Source organism: Mauremys mutica, chromosome 1, assembly GCF_020497125.1.
Source record: "Mauremys mutica isolate MM-2020 ecotype Southern chromosome 1, ASM2049712v1, whole genome shotgun sequence".
Classification (NCBI taxonomy): Eukaryota; Metazoa; Chordata; order Testudines; family Geoemydidae; genus Mauremys; species Mauremys mutica.
The window spans coordinates 37,163,880-37,186,970 of NC_059072.1; the positions used below are offsets into that span (position 1 = coordinate 37,163,880).

The window sequence follows — 23,091 nt, forward strand, 5'->3', positions numbered from 1 at the left end:
AACTTTGAGATTTGGAAAGATGAATTCACTCAAACCTTTCCTTTGTGTTTTGTAAACTTACATGCTTGCGCACACACTTTTTTCAGTGCATCCCATGCTATTTGATGTTTAGGATGGCTCTGGAGGGAGTTAGATAAGTTTTTTCCCAAAGGGAAATCAAATAGATGGCACTTCACCAATGGCAATTTCAAGGGAGGCCAAAGACTGGATTAACAGGTTTTGCAGAATCAGCCTTGCCTGAGGTACTGCGTGGGCAAGCCTGAACTGCTACAATGGAGCAGGCTCCACCCAATATCAGTTCCTCCCATGCATGAGCACTGAATCTTATGTGGGGGCTTAAGAAGAAGAAAAAATCATAGAATTGTAAACATACACTTCCATGAGTGGGAAGGTGAGCACCTGCTTCTTTTTCAGTGGGAAAACTTTTTGTTCAGTAAGAAATATTTTACCTCTTGAATTTTCAGACAATAATGAAGAATTATATATTTGATTGCTAAACTCCATCAGGTTTATACTCCATCAGGTTTATACAGTACTTGTCACTGGCACTGAATTTTCATATGCTGCTGGACCTCTCACCATATCTAGTGTGTTTAAGGAAACAAGATGTCACAATTTTAATTGATACACCACATCCCTTGTTTACTTCAATAAACTATGCAGGTTTACTTAGCAGGAATTACTGGTGAGAGGTGGTGGATTCAGTGCTGAGTTTGATCATACGTCTGTGTGAAAGCTTATATAGCTTAAAGTCTAAACTGCATGAAAGCTGAGTGAATCAGTCTCAAAGTATGATCTCTAAACACAAGGAGATATCATCAAACCTATACTATACAATACATTTGTCTCCTAAATATGTTCTAGCCATATCCATTTGCAAAGTCTTCCAGGACAACTTAATGCTCTGAAATTTATAAAAATGAATGTGATGAACTGTCTTCATCACGTCAAGATAGTTTGGTTGTGAGGGGAAGAGGGATTATTAAACAAAATCCCAAATATTTGTCTCTGAAATCTAAGTTGTCCTTTCTCCATGTTCAGTGTAAGAATGTGATGAACCCTCTTTTAATACTCAACTCTATCTCAAGGTGGTGCTTGCCAAAAAGGACAATTGTTCTTCAAATGGATGCTTGTAACTTTATTTAACAGCTTACAAGGCACAACTAGGTATAGTGACAAAGCTCCAATGAATGCGGCTTTGCTATAATACAAAATGAGATTAGTAAAGTTTCACATAGCAGTTTAGTGGGAAACATAGCAATTTGTACAATAAAACCATCAAGCAGTACATATTTAATGCCCAAGGATTAAATACCACAGAATAGCATACGCCTGCTCCATTATATCTTTCATACCAGGCATTTAAAAACATGTATATATTGCACTGGTAAACAGACCCAAACCAAACCAGATCAGATCAAATCAAATCTATTTAATAATGCTGACCTTGAAAATGTTTCAAAGAAGATCCATACAATATACAGCTCAATCATGATGTGGATTGGATTTACATAATGCTGGAAAGCTTTCTGTAATTTATGTAAGAAGCAGAGGTTTAGGTAAATAAGTTAATCAATACAAAGATTGTACTTTTCCACAGCTGCTGAATTGCATTGTTAGAAAGGCAAACTGCAATTGTGGAGATTATCAAGCTATTAGTAAAGTTATGTCAAAAAAACTTCTTTATGGTCAAGAAGAGCTAGTAAACTTTTCCAACAGTATTAATTTTGGTTTTAAGTTTAAAGTAAAAGGAGGTAGTGTGGTAAAGTTCAACCTAATTTTACTGATGCCTGATATATGTGCAAGTGGTCGATGGGTCGTCTTGTAATGAGATATTTGAATGGGATCCATTTCCATTAGAATGTGTGTATAAGACAACATCAACTGGTCCCCAGGTTTAACATCTTCCCTTTTGTCATACCTGTAAGGAGTATGCAGTGGATTTATTTGCATTCTTTTCAGAACATACTAAACTTCTGCTAATTATCTGCATAGACATGTACTATCAAAAACAACATAAAGGGAACAAAAAGATTCTCAGTCTAATTCTCATCGTGCTGCATTATGTGAGCCACAGAAATAAGTGCTAATGTTTAAAGGAAGTCAAACATTGCATTAGCAACTCTTCCTGCTGCTACTATGATAGTCCATAGAGATCTGATCATAGTATATTTCCTCTCTGCCCCTCTATTTGAAAGCTGTGGAGAAAAGGTTTACAGTGAGGCCTGTGATTTGCAGGGGAGGGGAGTGGGCTGGCTTTCATTAGGATCTGATTATGTCGGTTTGACTTATTTCTGGGAGAACTGGGATAGGCTGCAGAAGGGGCACTCTCCCATTGCTGGCAGGCAGTTGCAGTGGGGACCCCACATGATGGTGCTGAATCATCTCCCCCCGATAAAACAAGAGGAAGGATTGCCTACTGGTTAGGGCTCCTGTGTGACCATGGGGCCAGAGTTACAAAGGCATTTAGGTGCCTGAAGATGCAGATCGGTACTTGGCATAATTTACAGAAATGCCTATGCATACAAAGCGCCTAACCTGCTGGGGTACTTCTGTAAATTATACTAGGGCCCAGATCTTCAAAGACATTTAGATACCCAACACTCAGTGAAATCAACAGGAGTTAGGTGCCTCAATACTTTTGAGGATCTAGGTTTCACGGCCTATCTGCATCTTTAGACACCTAAATACCTTTGGTCATCTGGTCACTTGTTGCTTCATTCCTCAGTTCCCCATCTGTAAAATGGAGATGACAGCCCAAGCGCACAGGGCTGTTGGGAAGAGAAATACATTAAAGGAGGATAGATAGAAACATAGCATGCCCATGAAAATATAATAGCCCTAAGGGAATGCTATTTTCTTAGGTAAATGATTCAGGTTAAATCATAGCCTTCACGAGACTGTGTACCATGATGTATTACAGGGGTAGGCAACCTATGGCACTCGTGCCGAAGGCGGCACGCGTGCTGATTTTCAGTGGCACTCACTGCCCTGGTCCTGGCCACTGGTCCGGGGCCTCTGCATTTTAATTTAATTTTAAATGAACCTTCTTAAACATTTTTTAAAACCTTATTTACTTTACATACAACAATAGTTTAGTTATATATTATAGACTTATAGAAAGAGACCTTCTAAAAACATTAAAATGTATGACTGGCACGCAAAACCTTAAATTAGAGTGAATAAATGAAGACTCGGCACACCACTTCTGAAAGGTTGCCGACCCCTGCTGTATTAGGTTCCACATAGTGGGAAGATAAGAAATATTTATATTTTCACATTATATGTGTATCTTTTCCATTGTACATAAATGATTCTTAAAGATAAATCCTTTAGCTAATTTCCAAAGTTATGTTTAAGTTATCAATTTGCGTCCCTTCTGTAATTAGAGTTCCGACTTCTACACCTTGCAACAATGCGGCAAGGAAGAGGGAATAAACAAACTTCCTTACGTGTCAACTTGTATGTCCACCAATCCTCACATCTAAGTTGTTTCTTCCCTGGTGGGATCCGAAGGTTACTCTAAAGTTGCCAGTTGTGGATTAGCAAGAGGAAGGGCCTTAATTCCAGAATGAAAATTTCCAAAACTCTAACACTAAAACTCAGCTCTGATCAATCTAAATTATTTTTTTACATGAAATAATCAGCCTCATCTTTCCTGAGGCTGAATCAAATTAATGAGCATTGAGCTGATGAGAAAAACTGACAGGAAATACATTTGTCCTCTAGCAACTGCTTGTCCCTCAGTATTCACCCCTGAGATGCAACTCTCAGTGATGGAGAAGTCAAGAGGGGCAAGGATAACAAAAGTTAATAGAAACAGAACCTTAATTCCAGCAAATCTCATTAAGAACGCTAATTTCAAAGATGATGCCACAGCATGAAGAACATTCTGCAAAATCCTAAGAAGCCTGTAAATATACTGTGTAATGGTACATTAATGTATGCAAACTACATATTTATCCTCTCTTCTAAGAAACCATCTTTTAGGGACTAGGCAGTTTAAGGACTATTAGATCCAGCTACCGTTTGAGATAGGACATCTGGTGGAGAGAACATCACATCTGGCCAATTCCAATCCCATAGTGTCTCTCTGGGCTAGTAAAGGAGCTATCATTACGATGCAAGCTTTCCTGAATATTATTTTAAAATAATACCTTATGCTCATACAGCACCTTTCATTCTGTTTCAAAGAGTTCATGATAATTGATGAAAGGCAAACAAGATTATAGACCCATCTAGTGTTAGAATCTCCATAAAGTTTCTTTCAGTCTCTCTTTGAAGGCAGATAATGGAATTCCTGCATTTGTCTTGAGGCAAATAGAATATCTGGGCATGCCACTTCAAAACACTTATAGTTATACACTGCAGTTATCCTGATGAATCATCAGTCTGCTTAGCCACTCTATCCATAAATCTGATTATCCCTTTATGTCTACAGTCTGTGAAGACAGTAAATTATTTTCTACCCATCTGAAGGGCTCTTGCTTCCTTGTGCCAGTGCGAAGGGCTGGAGCTACCCTTATTCTTTGCATTACTGTGCTGTGTGATGAGAACCTGGTGCCCGTGTGTATGATGGTCACTGCTGTTTATCCCTGACCTCTCCTGTGTTGATCCTTATGACGAATCAGCCTTTCCTTGAGGCACCTTTCTGATGGGCAAAGATAACAGTGAGGGAAAAACTGCCCCTCCATAGGAAGCTGCAACATCTGTCAGAGTGACAAAATGCTATTACTTTCTTTTTTCCCATCACATTATGGCCTCACATTCCATGCTGCACCACCAATGGGAAGCAAAAACTGGTTAAAATCCATCAAAATTAGGCAATATATACAGAAAACGTAAAATAGTCCAAAGTACATTCAGTAAAGTAGCTTGCTGAATAAACAAGAATTGGGGCACTCTAGCTACCATATCTGTCCTACCACATGGGGGGAACATTGTACAGTTATTTCTGACAGCTCATGATTTAGAACTTCCTCTAAATCCCAACATGTGAAGAGCAGTCCAACATGAGAGTTGAACATTTGTGAGGAAATGTCCCCTTTAACATATTCAGTATTGTCATTAGATTGAGAAAAAGTAGCAACAATAAGTGGTGCCAAACTGGCTAACTTCTGCACTCTTGTCAAAAGCTAATTGCTTCTTCCTTCTCATTTTCCCTCCTCCCTGGCCAAAAATCATGAGTTCTCAGATCACCCAAAGAACTAAATTACAACTCTTTTTTTTTTTTTTTATAATGCCTCGCACTATGGGGTCCTTGTACATAACATTGGCTCCTAGGCATTACAGTAACACAAATAACAATAAGTCTGATTCTGAAAATCATGACCTGGGCCAAGTAGAAATCCCCAGGCACAAGTAATTTGGAAATTATCTTAAATTCAGACCAAATTCTGCTCCTATTCTATCAATGGGAGTTTTTCTATTGCCTTGAATAGTTATAAGATCAAGTCCTTTGCACACCTTTTGCTGATATCTTTTGACTAAGCTTCCATTTTAAAATAAATGACCTAGACCATGATTGTGGAGATCACCTTGAGAACTGAAAGTGCACTGTGGTCTTTTTTAGCCTGCACACTGAAAAACTGGAACACTGGTATCCGGAGATATTAACTTCCCCTATTCATCTTAATAGTGGGCCCCTTAAATGCCAAAATTGTTAACCACTTCATTCCTGATGATCTTACCCAAAGCACTCAGTAGATGCCCTCATCCATGGGCATGACTGTTGTGTTTGATATTCTATATGATGGAAAAGATATTCCACATAACTAAGGCTATATTTTGTTACATTTTTTTCAGTTTAAGATATTTGCCACTGTCCTTAAAAATCAGGATAAAAGGTTATTTACACTCTACTGTCATCAGTTGAAAAGTGATGGACTACCACGTGTTTTGCAAGATTCAGTGAAGTAAAGAAGGATTTTGAGGGTTATCTAGGACACATTTTTATCCAGTCACTCCAAAGGTAGTTGAGTTTAATACGCTAAGAGATTTTTTGATTTTCCCTCGTGTCTTTAAATTATCTCTGGTACTTAAACAATAAATAGGCCAAGAAAAACAGAAAATAAGAAGCTTCACAGACGTTCCATGTTTGGTGGAGAATTCCTACAGACTTTACCAAAATACCCTGAAGATTTGGATTGCCCCTGATTATGACTTAAAACATACACTGTGTAAGAATCAGTGCCCATCAGGTTTGCCGGCATGCATGCACACAAGAGGGAAAAACAATGTTTACTGTCTTGACAAAAACCCCTTGCTCATGACATACCTCCAATTTGAGTTGACTTCCAAAAATCGAGAAATTCCAGTCTGTGCAGCAGCCACATCAATATGGACAGAGACATCTACAACAAAAACAATACTATTTCAAAATGCTTGTAACTACAGTACACCTCTAAGTGACTACATAACCATAAAGCTAAATAACCATAAAGATGCATGTAAATATTCCAAAATAAACAATATCTAATGTATTTATGAGAAATGTATAGCAAAGAATCCTCAAAACTGAAGTTAGATGAACACTGCTTAACATTCGAACCAACTTTACATACCTGCAGTTGAAGGCACTAACTCATGTAATTTCTGTATTGCAACTCCTCCAGGGTAGTTGAAATGTGAAACATATAATGATGTTCCTGAATAAGCAGCATTAATAAGGAGATGTGTCATAACCAACAGCGATCCTAGTTTATATAGCCAGGATTTTTTGTAGTTATGCAAACTGTGAAGGGGTGAAAAAACCAGAATGAAAATTAGCTGTTGATCATGCCTTTACATTTTGTAAGTAATTACTGGGGCAGAACATTTTAAAAATAAAGTTTCACTGTTGGACAAAAGCAAGAGTGAGGATGGCTGCAAGTTCTATTATATTAACAAAAAAATTATAATACTGAATTTCTTTTCCCCAATTCTAAAGGAATTATTTTTAATGACAAATTAATAGTTACAATTACAACAAATAATAAGTATCAGAGGGGTAGCCGTGTTAGTCTGGAGCTGTAAAAGCAGCAAAGAGTCCCGTGGCACCTTATAGACTAACAGATGTATTGGAGCATGAGCTTTCATGGGTGAATATAATCCTTTAACACTTCTGAGTTTTTAACCTTTAGCTATAGAAATAATCATACAATTATCTTTGGAATTTCACTTTAATTTGTTTATCTGAACAACTAAATTCAGTTCTTTAAGATAAATGTTATAGTTAAATGTTAGCACTAAGTAGTCTCCTGAGTAAAGTAATAAACAGTAAAGCTATTCACTGGAGTGTGCTCCCTTTCTCTTGTGGGTGAAATTAACTGAATTATAACACTATGCTGGGGCTACAACTAGCTGCAGATATCTACTTATAACTTTCATTAATTGGAGTCACACATTCATCAAGGAGAACAAAAACCTGTATTTATACAGCATATAAAATAAGATTTCTAATAAATCATTTTAATGATGGTCAGACAATAGCTATCCCACTTTATTTATAGTGTTGTAACAGTTCCGGCCTTAACTGATGACTTATTTAATAAATAATACTTTAACTATCTGGTTACAAGGCTAGGACTATGGGCCAAATTCTGGAACTGTAACAAAAGCTTTCCCAAACAGGTTCACATATGTATTGCAAAGAGAGTGCTAAGCCAGTGGTTCTCAATCTTTTTTCATTTGTGGACCCCTGCAAATTTTCGAATGGAGGTGCAGACCCCTTTAGAAATTTTGAATGGAGGCGTGGACATCTTTGGAGATCTATTGCCTGTTGAATTCTTTTCTATCAGTTTTCAGTCCAAGTCTTTTGCAGACCTCTTAAACATAATCCGACAACAGGTTGAGAACCACTGTGCTAAACTGCTTCCATTTTCTGGCTGGCAGCTAGCAATCCAAAGCACAGCCCTGCCCCCCATCTCACTCCTGCTGGGTGCCCAAATAACATGTTCTTGGGGCATTGCTAGGTTAGAAGAAGGATGTTCATAAAAGAGTGGCCCATGCCCCATAGTCCAATCCTAGAACACCCCACTGTGGCTCTTGCTAGGGAGAACCTTCTGAGCTTTGTGCTGAGCTAGTAAAAGGCAGCCAACTTCCAACCTGTGCAGCCACTGCTGGCCACAACAGTTCAGGTACAGAATCTGGCCCTATCACATGCCCTCCTTTGGCTAGCACATTACATTTAACCTCCCTTTCTCCTCTAAGTGACAAAAGAACTGACCAGCATCTTGTAAGCTACTACCAAGTTTTGAACTGAGAATAATCTTTTCAAGAAGCATTACTCTGAACTTACATTCGTGTGCAGCCTTTGGCAGCCACTATGTTGAAGACAGGGAAAGTGTATATGATAAACCGCAGCTCTTTATGTGGGAGAAAGGAATACAAAAAAATAAAACCCAGCGTTGGTAGAATTAATATCCGAGTCCTTTTGTCTGCTGCACCTAGAGGCACAAATATAATGCTGCATCCCAAAGCACGAGGCAGGGCTGAATAGAAATACCACAAGAAGGGAGAAGTCTTTACAATGAAAAGGGAGTTAAGGATGTTATTGTTATCAGCAAATGTCTGGGTTGAAGTAACTTTATCCTATCAGATATTCTGCAAAAGTTTTGCAAGTATGCAATGAATGTATTTACTTTACAGCTATCACATTGGTCCAAATTATTTCAAAGTAATTTGAAAACATCTTTTTTCTTTTTTAAATGCTCCTGGACTTGACAGCTTCCCTTCTCCCCCATCCTTTGTACTCAGCTGCCCTTGCAATTGCAGTCAGTGACCCACTGGTCTTTTCCCAATCTCTTCCTATTGCAAACGCTATGCTGGGAATGTTAAACAGTTAGACAATGAGAAGTGGGTAGCAAGTCAAACTGTTGCCGGAAAGGGAGCGGGATTCAAGGGGATAGAGAGATAAAATGCACTCCCATGAAAAGCCCTCTTCTCTTTTCAAGGTTAGAGGCAATGAGGTAAGAGAGGAGGAGTCAAGGAGTGATTTTCAAATCAGGCCCTTAGCAGTAAATACAAAAAGGAAAGGGCAAATTGTAGAGGTTTTGTAAAGGAAAAACTGCCTGGGGTAGTGGTGAGTTAATATGACACCAAGGCCATGACTACATAGGAAAAGTTTGTACCCTTAAAATATATATATATATCAGGGTTGTTCCACTGGTGCTACCAGCAGCAGAAGCTATAGCTTAGACAGGATTCAGATGTTTTTGCAACCGGATCACCTAACCCTACTCGTAGTCGCTGCGTGTATTACAGCTGCAACCGCTGTTGCCACCACTGCACTGGCGGGGAATGATGGGTTCTGTTTTTGCCAGTGTAGATGCAGCCCAAGGCCTAGGTGACAGGGAGGAAATGGAATTCACAACCAAGAGGGAGAGAAGAGGGAAAGATAAGGCAGTGAAGAGACTGAAGGACAATGCAGGACTGCTCAAAGAGCTTGATCCTGTGCCCATGGAAGTCAATGGAAAAGCTTCCTTTGACTTTAATGGGGCAGAGCAGGCACCAAGAGGAGGCCAGGAGAGAGGTATGTCTTGGAATTGGACTCCACAAGGTAAATTTCAGCTGAATTCTGTCACTGATGCCAAACATTTCAATCATGTCACAGCTGAGTCCCATGAATAAATCAATACAAATATTTGGTTTAGCTGACATAAGGCCATGTCTTTATTTTCCTATATATACTTAAAGGATACTCCCCAGTTTGAACTTTTATTTAAAACTATATTATACCAAAGCACTTTCCCCTCCGGCCATAGAAGCTGCCTCCAAAACACAGAATCCACAGCAACTGTTAGTCCTAGAAGAAGAAAAAAATATCTTAGACTGAGGAGCTCATCCAAACTGAACATTTGCCTAAGAGATGAACATAGACTGGGACACCCTTTGAGCCTGATCTAATGCCAATCAAAACCAATGGGAGCCAGGTCAAGCTCTGGGTCTTGTGCTGACACAGAAATGTCACAGGTGGTAGCACAGTTTACATTTCATTGTAGAAATCACAGGCACAATTAGAGAGAGACTCATACTGTGTTCAGTGTGAACAATAGTCTGGATTGTGGGTCAGGAAGGATGTGGAGCAGGGAGTGGCTTCTCTCTGTAGCATCCTCCATCTCACAGTGCCATTAGGTAATGCAGAGTAAGTGAATGCTGATGTGCTCAGAATTATCTTACACTGCTTCTCCTCTCCATGCTGTAACACCCTCCCCACTACCCTAACATGGCAATGTATTGATGCAACCAACATCAAGCAGACTCTGAGAGCATGCTTTTTAAGAGAGCCAGGTTGCCATGAGGAGGCTCAGTGGGTCTACACACATATGCTCCAGCCCTCCACAGATGGCTTGAGACCCAGGCGATTTCACAGTCTTTCAGCAGTGACCAACACCTAATCTATTCAAATAAAAGAAATAAAATAATAAAGGATGGGAACATACCATGTACCAGGCAACTCTACTATCCCTAGAACCTGATTTGTGCAAGCCTCTCTCCTTCCATCTTCCTCAATATCATCTTGTGTCACAACACATTACATCTCATTCCCGGTCTGAGCTTGTTACTCAGGGGGTAGATTTCAGGCCATTTGATGGTAATGATGGCCAACCCCCCTGACCATTGTGAGTGGGAAACTCCATCTCACCTTACCATAACAATGCACTCTAGGAAACTTTGCAAGTTGAAACGTGCAGCATTTTCTGGCCACTACATTAGTTCCTTTTGTTTAGGAGACAATATGGTCCTAAGATTTTTGCTAAATATCATGCATTTCTCCCAGAGTAAAATTTCACCAGTTTAATGAATATATTTGCTTTCTTGTGGTGAAAATAGAGGGAATTTATTCTTAACTTTCACTTTCCATTAATTAAGTTTTACTGCATGCATATTTTTAAATAAAAGAAGACCTTAGAAAAAAGAAGAACTATTAGATATTAAATTAAATGAAAAAAATTAGCACTTCCTTACCCAACCAAACAACGCCAGCAGCAACAGCATGGGAAAGCATCTTTAAAATGGAGATTCTTTTACTTAGTAATGTCACCAGAAGCATGAGGCCTAAGAAGATACAGAGCTCTGATCTAAAGACAATAATTGCCAGTGCTGAGTACCAAATAAATGGTCCGTGCTTTTGCTGTATCCAAGATGTAAGTGCCAAGAGAACTGTAAAAAGATATAAAAACACTATATTAACCACTGGACATCTTTAAGGTTTTTTTAATTCAAGTATCTGAATTAAAGTCTGCCTGACGTTGGTTGCATCAATACACTGAATTAATTCAATAGTCCTGAATAGGACCATTTTGGGTCCTATTCAGTACTCCTACTGCAGCAAAGCTTTCACTGAAGCCAGAGAAAGGTATGCAGAATGGGGCCATTTGTAAAGTACTCTAGTTTGATGCACTAGCTAACTAGGAACGGATGTATCACAAAGGAAGGAGTCTGGAATCCCTCCCCAGAGAGTATATTTAATGAGTGACATGAACAACTCTACTTGTGACAGGGTACTGAAAGCTTTTCTGAATCTAAGTGGTATGGTAATTACTATTATAATTTATTCAGTGACAGCTAGTGTGCTTGTTATTCTCATGACCTATGCATACCTTGCATTAATGCTAATGGCACTCAAATCCAAGCATCAAGAAGAAAATGTACCCTGCGTCTCCTAAGAACAAGGAAATATGAATATATTTGGGTGGTTAGGTGCACATGTGTACATCTCCATACACTATGGGTTCTTTACTTTTTTCATAGTGCAGGCCACATCCTAACAAAGATCATATTGAGGACCAGTCATGATCACAAAGCATCCATGTGGAAATTACAGCAATTGCTTGTATGAAAGACTAATAGTAGAAAAGTATTTTAGGAGTCTCAGTACCTTGTACAGTGCTTTGAAAAAGTTATAGCTGTACAATAGTCACCTGATGATTCAATGTGTTTTTATTCTGTTCTATATAGGTTCTTATACTGCCCTCATCTGAGCACCTTCCAGTAGTGCATTAAGTGACACAACTAATATCTGCCACATGTGGCTGGTTGTTTCTCCCATCCTCTCTCCAGGGGGAGAATTGTGTGTGCAGTGGAATCTTCTGGTTTGGAGGATTTTTTATTTTTCAAATGTATTTAGATCAAGTCAAAGAAGAGCATATTGCATTTGGAGAGGGAGGTGGTGAGGTTTCTGATGGTCCTTATTTCGGAAGGGAGTTCATTGCATAGTCTCGGACTGGCCCTTGAGGTAGCTCTGTCTCCTGCACAGACTAGCTTTACCTTTACTACAGATTATTAAATTGCAAGAATGTCCAGAGGCTGTGCAATGGCCGCATGTTTTATAAATCAAATAAATGTAGTCAAATCTCTACTTAATCAAAGTAACTTGGTAAACTCCCTATATATTCAGCTTAAATACAACTTCAGTTTAACAAATTATTTTAACACATATGCTATAAAACATACAACCACAGTTCTCCAGACTCCTTGCCACACAGTCCAGTCATCAGGCGTATATACATTAACTTGGTCTGACTGCATTCATTTGTCCATATGCCAGGAGCCAATCTGTGGCTCCGGAACCACATGTGGCTTTTCAGAAGTTAATATGCGGCTCCTTGTATAGGCACCAACTCCGGGGCTGGAGCTACAGGCGCCAACTTTCCAGTGTGCCGGGGGGTGCTCACTGCTCAACCCCTGGCTCTGCCCTGCCCCCTTCTCCACTCCTTCCCACCACCTCCTCTGAGCCTGCCATGACCTTGCTCCTCCTCCTCCCCACCAGAGCCTCCTGCACGCCATGGAACAGCTGATCGGGAGGTGCGAGGAGGGAGGGGGAGTGCTGATCGGTGCGGCTGCCGGTGGGCGGGAGGCGCTGGGGGGAGCTGATGGGGGGCTGCTGATGTATTACTGTGGCTCTTTGGCAATGTACACTGGTAAATTCTGGCTCCTTCTCAGGCTCAGTTTGGCCACTCCTGCCATATGCATTCACTATCAATACAAATAGAAATAATTTCAAAATATAAATGACATCCTCAAAATAAATGCTTACCAATAGGAAGTGCGAACATATTGGGAAGTGTTCGAGTGCAATAAAACATTAGATGAAACTGAGTAACAGTTATTAGACAGAAGATCGTCGATACAGTTGATCCAAACTGCTTTTTAACTTCTTTCTTTAATTTCCATAGTGCATAAATCACACTAAGCCCCAGACTTCCTCGGACTTTTGTGAGGAAAAAAAAATTATAGATAAGAAAGCAATGTCAGGTTGCTTATTGATGGAGGCAACAACAAAGAGGAATGTTAAGAAATATTAAATTACTATTGCACAAATACAAAGAATATTTTAAGTAGTGCAATATTTAAAAGATAGGGTAAGGAGTGTATAAAGAAACAGGCAAATTATGTTACAATACAATATTTTAGATCAGACTTAAAAGAAAAAAGTAGTAGTGTTTCCAATGCAATCCATCCTTGTTTGGTTGTGACTCAGTAATGCAGGGGTTGAGTTCTGTGACTTATGTTATGTGGGGTGGTGTAGCAGGGTGGTCTGCCCCTTTAAGGGCCTGCGCAGCCAGGGAGCAGCAAACCCTGGCCAAAGGAGAATCCCAGAAGACAGGTGCTGGGAATGACCAAATCCAGCTAAGCAGCAGCCATTGATTGGCGCTGATTCCCAGCAGGAAGATATAAGTGAGGACCCAGATCGTTCAGAGAAGAAGCACCAAGAGAGACGGGGGTGGGTGTGGCTGACTGTTTTGTCCCCAAGCAGGTAGACAGACCCACCAGACTACCGGTAGATGCTGGTATGTCTAAATAAAACACAATATATGCAGAAAATCTTGGAAGTGAATTCTGAATTCCCTTCCCCCATTCCCTCAGTTTTCTGTTAGAACTCTGTTACTTTAGTATAACTTTCTTTGTGTTGTTTACTGGTCCAAAAAGGATGGTGGAACCTTTAAGTTAGCATTAAGTTAAACAAATCCAGTCTTGCAAGTTCACTTAGAAAATAAACATACTACCATATTCTCTAGCATTGATCAAAAACTCTATATCTTACAACTGTGTTACAGACCAGTACTGCAGAATACAGCACTGTACAAGATCTCCTTTAGACCTGATTTGAGGTTCATACCTATCAGTTGGGAGTAAAACTTGGACATTTGCAATCTAGACAGCATGAATATAGCTGGGCTGGAAAGCGCAGCAATAAAGACTGGTCCAAGAAACGTTCTTGGGACAACTCCAGGAAATTCATGATGGTCGTACTGCAAAGAAAAGAAAGGCTCAGTAAGACAGGCAAGCTAGAAATAACATCTAAGAACAGATGAGTGTAGCAGAACTAGATAAATAATGCTCTTATGCTTCATGTTGCATTTGTGCTGATCAAGAAAGAGAGAGATGGTTATCTTGAACAGACCATAAATTCCTATTCACCTTCTCCAAGTCCAGTCTGTGGTACACAATGTCATGGATGGCTTGGAGGTTGAAACTCTCCTCTACTTTTGTAAATGGACAGACAGTTAAATGTGCAAAGGCCACGGCAATGATCAGCAACAGCAGGAGTGACTGTCTACCTGTGCTCCTCTTCTCAGCCATGCTGGATGTGAAATACACATATAGTCTGTTATCAGAGATCAAAGCTGACAAGGGAAAATAATGAAATCATATTAACAGCATGACAATGTGCCTACAAGAGAAAAAGGAAAGACTTATGCATTTTATTAAAATATAAAGGGAAAGACAATGCTATTGTACATGTAGCCTAGTGCATGACTAACAGATCAAATAATCAATCAGGTTTTCATATATACTAACAAAGTGGAGTATCTTGCCAAGAGCATACTCAGCCAGTGTTCCACACTTTGCACTGACTGCCTGAAGTTTAAGGTTTTGGCTTTGATCTATAAAGCCTTAATGTCTTATGCTCTACCATAAGAGACAACTTTTCTCCACATAGCATACTGCCACCACAAGCATAAAAGAGAAGGAGCTGGTGGCGCAGTGTTTTCTGTGCAGGTCCCATATCTTTGTAATTTGCCCATTCCTGTGGTGTGAAATAGCCTGACTTTAATGATTGTATGCAGTGTTGTTGTAGCCATGTCGGTCCTAGGATATTAGAGAGACAAGATAAGTGAGATTATATCTTTTATTGGACCAACTTCTGTTGGTGACAGAGACAAGCTTATTTCTGAGGCAATTTCCAGAAAAAACAGTTCAGATGTTTACAAGAACAAAATCAGGGCAAAACAATATATTTTCCCCATGTTTAAAAAATTCTTACAACTGAAACTCATCCTGGTGCCAAGAATGTGCCTTTTGCTGTTCCCATGAAAATCCACTCAAATTTGCCCAAGTTATACAGCTCTGAAAATCGTAATTCACCCATGCTCAGTAGGGGGATGTTAGAGCGTGGTAGTTAAATTCTCTGCAGATTCTGTCTGCAGACATCATGTTCCTCCCCCTGACGCCCGCCCCCATCCTACGTCAGGGATCAGCAACCTTTGGCACGCGGCCCACCAGGGAAAGCCCCTGGTGGGCCGGGCCAGTTTGTTTACTTGCCGTATCTGCAGGTTCGGCCAATCGTGGCTCCCACTGGCCGCGGTTCACCGTCCCAGGCCACTGGGGGCTGTGGGAAGCGGCGTGTGCCGAGGGATGTGCTGGTCGTCGCTTCCACCTCCATTGGCCTGGAGCCACAATTGGTCGAACCTGCGGAAGCGGCAGGTAAACAAACCGGCCCAGCCCGCCAGGGTGCTTACCTCACTTACCTGGTGGGCCGCGTACCAACGGTTGCCGATCCCTGTCCTACATGCTGGCTAGGCGGCACATGTTTCATCCCCACAGAGCAACTGAGGAATAATGGTGTAGTGGAACTGGAATGCACCATCATGGCGTTCTGGCTCAGCTACACTACTGTGCACCACCCCTTACAGAGTGCGGGCAGAGTTAGAGCAGCATGTGGCTTAAAGGATCAGGCTGGTGCGGAGACACTGCAGTTTAGGACTGCACCATTGCTGATGACACTTGGAATGTGAGTGCTGAACAGAACTTTCTTTGTAATTGCTCCTCCTAACTGCCATGGGCCACTGTGGTGCCATACACTGGAACTGTGAGCAAGGAGTCTCTCTCTTATGTGCTCTCAATGCCCTCTGATAGCACCCAGGCAGTATAGAGGAGAGGGAGGTAACTTAACTGGAATGTAGAAGGGAGAAGAGCAGAGAGGGGAGACCAACACACAAGCCAAAAGGAAGACTGGGACAGGGACCAGACAGAACGAGGGGCAGAAATAGAAGGGATCAGAGGGTATAATGGTCTATAACTACTAGAATATATACACCTTGAGAACCTGGAATTGACCCCAGGATTCCTGAGTCTGACCATTCCTCTGCTGTCAGCAAATACCTGTGAAACCCACTGGCAAAGTGTGTGTCTCATCTCCCGATACTGTTTGGCCCTTAGAGAGAATGACAACCTACTACCAATTACTGTGTTACCCCAGAGGTCTGTACTGTAAAACTAAAGGTTCCAACGCTGTTGATGATACATCCAGATGTCAGTTTGGTTTTACACAAAATAATTTTTTCCCTATATTTCTTGGTTTGTAACTTTTGCCACTGCCACGTATTAGCAAAAGTGCCAGTCCGAAGGCCGGTTAAAAGAGGAGGGTTTTGCCCTTAGGTTTGCTACCCATTCCGGTAAAACCTTAATGCAACTGAAACAGTTCAGTCAAACTGAAATTTGAGAATGGTAGGTAGAGATGAAGGTCAAAACTCAAGTATGACAGTAATCGGCGAAAGCCAGAAGAAAGCTCAGATCTCAAGATATTGAATCCTGATAACCAAATCTGTAACCAGAATAGGCATGTGGAATGTATATACACCTCTACCCCGATATAATGCTGTCCTCGGGAGCCAAAAAATCTTACTGCGTTATAGGTGAAACTGCATTATATCGAACTTGCTTTGATCCGCTGGAGTGCGCAGCCCCCCCCCCCTGGAGCACTGCTTTACCGCGTTATATCGGGTCGCGTTATATCGGGGTAGAGGTGTACTTTTGTATAGTACAGGAAAGCTGGCACAAGTTACACAAGAAATGAAGAAGTACCATCTGAACATGGTGTCAATGAGACAAGATGGGTAGGGAGTGGCAAGATGGTGGCTGGGGCTACAATCTTACACTCAGGAAGATGAATGCACAAAAGAGGTGTATGAATTATGCTGGATAACATCACAGTGAAGACCCCCTGGCTTGCGAGCCAGTGAACAACAGATTAACAACAGATAGACTATAAATAAGACATATCAAATGTACAATAATCCATGTATGCACCAATAAACACAGCAGGTGGCAGTGAAAAGGACACATTCTATGAGCAGGTGTGTGATAGGGTGTATAGACCCCACACTGATGAGGAAGGCATCAGAGAGACCCTATGCACAGGGCTAACCTCTTCCTCTGCCCCTGTCAATCCTGAATGGTAAGAAGTAGGCCATTAAAAAGGAGGAAACTGCAAGCAGCTGTGGGGCAAGATCATCTTGAGCAGGAAACGGCTGCAGCAATGCCTGAAGCCACAAGGAGAACTCCCATCCAGAAGATATCTACCCTCTATTCTAGGGGGAGTACAGTGAACTCCCAGGGTAAGCCTGACAGAGTGACCCTGATTTCAGTAGCCCAGCCACAATGATTTGTTGAAAACTGCTAAGCAGACTGTCCTGAAGGAAGACGGTATTGTCAGCCTTTTCCCCTTTGAGTTGGGTCTGTGAAGAAGATATTCTCGGGTGTACTGCTGAGACATTTAATTTTCCTTTTGATCCCCCATCAGAAGAAATTTAAGAAGGCACACAAAGGGTGGGGTCCCTCTTTGCAAGGATTAGGAAACTGGAACCTGTGTATAAGTCACCCAGCATAGATAACTGCTCATCACCAGGGTCTCCCACCATCTGCAAGCTGCACCAAGTATCGGATGATATGCCTATTCATGACATCAAGCAAATGATAGGCAACTTCAATGCACAAATCACCAACACCTATATTGGATGGGAAGGAGTAATGGGCACAGCAGCAGCAGGCATCCAAACTGATAATGGTGAACGGCTCTTGAATCTCTGTGGCACAAACACCCTAAAAATCTCTTCCAGTCTCTTCCAGAACAAGAGGATTCAAAAGCTCACATTGAGATCACCAGAGAATGCAACTATCAAACAGACAGACCATGTGTGTATATCTACGAGATGGGCATCTTCCAGGAGGGATGCCAGAGTCAGCAGAGGAGCAGGTGTTGGCTCAGATCATTATCTCTGAATGGCCACATTACAACTTAGACTCACTAAACCCACAAATATGGAAACAAGAATATTATAGCAATAAAGAAGTTCAAGAACAACAACAAAAAAACCCACATCAATTTCCAGATTGCACTTAACTGTTCTACTGTTTTACAGGACCAGACTGATGAAAGTCTGGAAGACAGATGCCAAACTGGAAGAAGATGGTAGTTGAGACAGCAGAGGAAGTAGCAGGCCACCGAAGGGGGCTGAAGAAAGATGCATGGATTACATCTGGAACATGGGAAGCAACTGATGATCTGAAAGCTCTGAAGGCCAAAAGGGAACAGTGCAAGACACAGGCAGAACTCTTAGAGGTGGATGCAGGATACAGAGAAAAGGACACACACAAAAAAAAGACCGCTGTGGACAAGATAGAATTGCCTGGGTTCAGCAGAAGACTATAAGGCAGCAGTAGCAGCACTGAGGGGAGATTTAAAGCAGTTCTATAGAACAGTGAAAGACATCTCAAGAAGAACCAGACAGACACAGCTCTGAAAGATGGGAGACAAGCTAAACCAAGAGTGCACGAGGGAGGAAAGAGAAAGCAAGGAAGGCCAAGGAAGAACTGGCAGAAGACATTATCAGAGGGGTAGCCATGTTAGTCTGGATCTGTAAAAAGCAAGAAAGAGTCCTGTGGCACCTTATAGACTAACAAATGTATTGGAGCATAAGCTTTTGTGGGTTATTATTATCACAGAATATCAGGGTTGGAAGGACCTCAGGAGGTCATCTAGTCCAACCCCCTGCTCAAAGCAGGACCAATCCCCAGACAGATTTTTGCCCCAGATTTCTAAATGGCCCCACCCCCTCAAGGATTGAACTCACAACCCTGGGTTTAGCAGGCCAATGCTCAAACCACTGAGCTATCCCGTCCCCTGTGTGTGTATTCTTCTGATGAAGTGGGTATTCACCCACTAAAGCATTTGTTAGTCTATAAGATGCCACAGGACTCTGTTGCTTTTGGCCGAAGACAGTGACAGAGGATACTGAATGCGAAGGCATCACTTGAGGAGATGTACCACAGCTAGTGAGTGACTGTAATGAACGGAGGAACTGGACAGCCTGATGTGTCATAGGCACAGGAGGATCTAAGGTAAGGTTTCTTTAAAACTTAGTAAATTAACATACTTTTACTATAGTTGTGTAAAAAGTTACAAACTTAAGCACTTAGAAGTTAGGAAATGTCAGTATTAAAATTGCTTATAAATCCTAAATTTGCCCTCCGATGCATGTGCATCCTGATGCATGTGCATTATGATACAGCCTTTAATTACTGATCATACACTACTTTTTTTTCCCCACAGAACACCAAAAATAACGAGGAACACACAATTAGAAACTACCTTTGAAAAGTTTTGTTTAAGTGACCTGCGTGGCTTCACATAGGAGCTCTCTGGCAGAGGCAGGGATAGAATCCAATTATCCAGGGTCCCATTCAACTGCCTTAACCATGAGACCATCCTTTCTCTTCCTACAGGCCCCTGCCTCATTCACTACAAGCCTTCCAACTTCTACAACAAATGAGTCAGTGGTCCTACAGATCTTCATTCACTATATAACCTTGATTTCTACCCAAAGCATGTTCACAGTACACTGGATGAAAGCAGAGGTCCCATAGAAAAAATACTAAGTGATCATGTAATTAAAGACTGCATACCCATCAGTGAGCTGAGTTAGGATTGCCTGTACAATCTTAACTTTAGAGTGCTTGGTTTTGCAACATTAACATTTTAACAAAGAGGTTTTCTTTTCTTTTTTATTTAACTGAAAGTGCATTCAGAATTAGGATGCTGCAAGGAAGATACATCCAATTTGCCACAATCAGGATAGTTGTCTTTACTTGAGCTGTATCAGCTGTTTTGACAATGTGTTTTGAAGGTGCCCTTAAAAGTATTTTTAAACTCAGAAGACTTATACCAGGCTTTTCTTTCCCCCCCCCCCCCCAGGGAGGGGGTGGGTTCATTACAAAATGAGGTGATGCAGTGCACATCATACTAGTCTTTCTAGGTTTTAACATCTCTTGAGTTCGGGAAAATCAAAGAAAGATGGCTGTAATTCTGGATTGCAAATCTGAGGAGAAAACTTTTAAAATTTCTTCAGACAATGGGAGTAACCAGGCTACCAAAATATTAGGTCTCTTGATTAATCACAGTTAACTGACACGATTAACTCCAAAAAATTGTGATTAAAAAAATTAATCACGATTAATCGCACCGTTAAACAATGGAATACAAAATAAAATTTATTAAATATTTTGGATGGTTTTTCTACATTTCCAAATATATTGATTTCTATTACAACACAGAATACAAAGTGTACAGTTCTCACTTCATATTGTTGATTACAAATATCTGCACTCAAAAATTATAAATGAAAGAAATAGTATTTTTCAATTCACCTCATACAAGTACCATACTGCAATCTTTTTATCGTGAAAGTGTAACTTACAAATCTAGGGGAGTTTTTTTTTGTTATGTAACTGCACTCAAAAACAAAACAATGTAAAACTGTAGAGCCTACAAGTCCACTCAGTCCTACTTCTTATTCAGCAAGTCGCCAAGACAAACAAGCTTGTTTACATTGACGGGCTTCTTATTTACAATGTCACCATACAGTGAGAAAGAGGCGTTTGCATGGCACTTTTATAGCCAGCACTGCAAGGTATTTATGTGCCAGCTAGGCGAAACATTCATAAGCCCCTTCATGCTTCTGCCACCATTCCAGAGGACATGCTTCCGTGCTGATGATGCTCATTAAAAAAATGTGTTAATTAAATTTGTGACTGAACTTCTTGGGGGAGAATTGTTTGTCTCCTATTTTGTTTTACCCACATTCTGCCACATATTTCATGTTATAGCAGTCTCAGATGATGATCCAGCACATGTTCTTTTTAAGAACACTTTCACAGAATATTTGACAAGACACAAAGAAGGTACCAATGTAAGATTTCTAAAAATAACTACAAGGTTTAAGAATATGAAGTGCCATCCAAAATCTGAGAGGGATGAGGTGTGGAGCATGCTTTTGAAAGTCTAAAAAGAGCAACATTCTGATAAGGAAACTACAGAACCTGAACCACCAAAAAAGAAACCAACTTTCTGTTGGTGGCATCTGACTAGGATGATAAAAATGAACATGCGTTGATCTGCTCTGATTTGGATTGTTATCGAACAGAACCCGTCATCAGCATGGACGCATGTCCCCTGGAATGGTGGTTGAAGCATGAAGGGACATATGAATATTCAGTGCAGCTGACACGTAAATATCTTGCGACGCCAGCTACAACAGTGCCATGCAAATACCTGTTCTCACTTTCAGGTGACATTGTAAACAAGAAGTGGGCAGTATTATCTCTTGAAAATTGTAACCAAACTTGTTTGTCTGAGCAATTGGCTGAACAAGAAGTAGGACTGAGTGGACTTACAGGCGCTAAAGTTTTACATTGTTTTGTTTTTGAATGCAGTTATTTTTTGTACATAATTCTACATTTGTTGGTTCAACTTTCACAATAAAGAGATTGCACTACAGTACTTGTATTAGGTGAATTGAAAAATACTATTTCTTTTGTTTTTTTACAGTGCAAATATTTGTAATAAACATAAATATAAAGTGAGCACTGTACACTTTGCATTCTGTGTTGTAATTTATATCAATTTATTTGAAAATGAGAAAATGTCAAAAAATTTTAAATAATGGTATTCTATTATTAACAGCACAATTAATCGCACAATAAATTTTTTAAATCACTTGACAGCCCTACACAATATCCTAATAAATGTTAACACAATCCACGTTTATTTTTGTCTTTTTATGACCTGTTTGGGGATGCTTTCCAGGTGTTAGAGCCAATCAGTGCAGTTTTCCTTTAAAGGAAGGGTATTTGACAGAAATGAATGGCTGCGGAGATATGAGTACAAATACACTCTTTATAGTTGTGTGATGTGAATATTTATACGTATGTTGTCAAATGACAAACTTGTGTCAATTTTTTACCCTGGTTTAATTTTAAACGCATACACCCTCCACCCAGCTTCCTCAATGACCCAGTTCAGTCGCTTTCCCAAGCTGGCAGGGCTGAGACGTGTCCCGATGGGCCCCTCGCTGCACTTTATTGTTACGGTGTGTGCGTTCCTCGAGCAGCCAGCGCTGTCGTACGGGACCCCCGGCCCCTTCCACTGGGGGCCCCAGCTCTGCCCGTGGGCGCCTAGCTAGCCGGACAGCTCCACTCAGCCCACTGCAGAGCGCTGGGGGGAGGGGAGTCGGCGGAGCTCGTACAGTGTCCCACAGCGACGTGCCTGCCACACGGTCACGCGTGGACACGACACGTCAAACGAATCCCCCGCCTCCTCTCAGAGTCCCCTCCCGCTTCCCCTGGACGCACCGGCGCCGCCCGCGGCGCGGGCCCCGCGGGTGAGAAGCCCGAGGTGTGGAAGGGGCTGCAGGCTGGGCAGCTACCCCCGCCCCTAGCAGCCGGGGCCAACCTGCCTCCGCAGCCGCCTGAACTTACCAGCTACAGCCCGTCAGCCACGTGGCCTCTTCGCACGGGCCACGTGACAGCGCGGCGGCTCAGGTCACCTGACCCTACAAGAGGCGCCAGGCGGCCATGTTGGATTCGGGCAAAGCGCCCACAGCAGGTATACCTGTACGCGCGGCGTCTAACAGAAATGGGCGACCGGTAGGAGATCGCTGCCGGGCTCCCGGCTGCCCGGACTCAAGATGGCCGCTGAGCCTGCAGCCGGCCCCGCCCATCGCTCTTTCTCCTCTGGGCTTCCTGCCCACCCCCGCCCTGGGACTACAC

At 41.4% G+C, this 23,091-nt stretch overlaps 1 protein-coding gene across 4 annotated transcripts; it reads right to left on the bottom strand.

Annotated features, from left to right (window-relative positions):
- Window positions 1-1,417: 1,417 nt before the first annotated feature.
- On the bottom strand, window positions 1,418-22,953 carry ALG12 (ALG12 alpha-1,6-mannosyltransferase). 4 transcript variants are annotated; one of them, XM_045005209.1, is made up of 11 exons: window positions 22,934-22,953; window positions 14,404-14,609; window positions 14,102-14,234; window positions 13,019-13,192; window positions 10,948-11,142; window positions 9,681-9,784; window positions 8,279-8,502; window positions 6,564-6,733; window positions 6,278-6,353; window positions 1,695-1,921; window positions 1,418-1,652 (listed from the first exon to the last, which is right to left on the bottom strand). In XM_045005209.1, exons 2-11 carry the CDS (start codon window positions 14,563-14,565, stop codon window positions 1,648-1,650), a joined length of 1,470 nt encoding a protein of 489 aa, XP_044861144.1. In that variant the 5' UTR covers window positions 14,566-14,609; window positions 22,934-22,953; the 3' UTR covers window positions 1,418-1,647. The 4 variants fall into 4 exon arrangements, with proteins under 4 accessions (XP_044861144.1, XP_044861160.1, XP_044861153.1 ...); XM_045005225.1 differs by lacking the exon at window positions 22,934-22,953 and adding an exon at window positions 22,801-22,930 and having other exon boundaries at window positions 1,418-1,921; window positions 14,404-14,566; XM_045005218.1 differs by lacking the exon at window positions 22,934-22,953 and adding an exon at window positions 22,801-22,906 and having other exon boundaries at window positions 1,418-1,921.
- Between the last annotated feature and the right edge of the window lie 138 nt (window positions 22,954-23,091).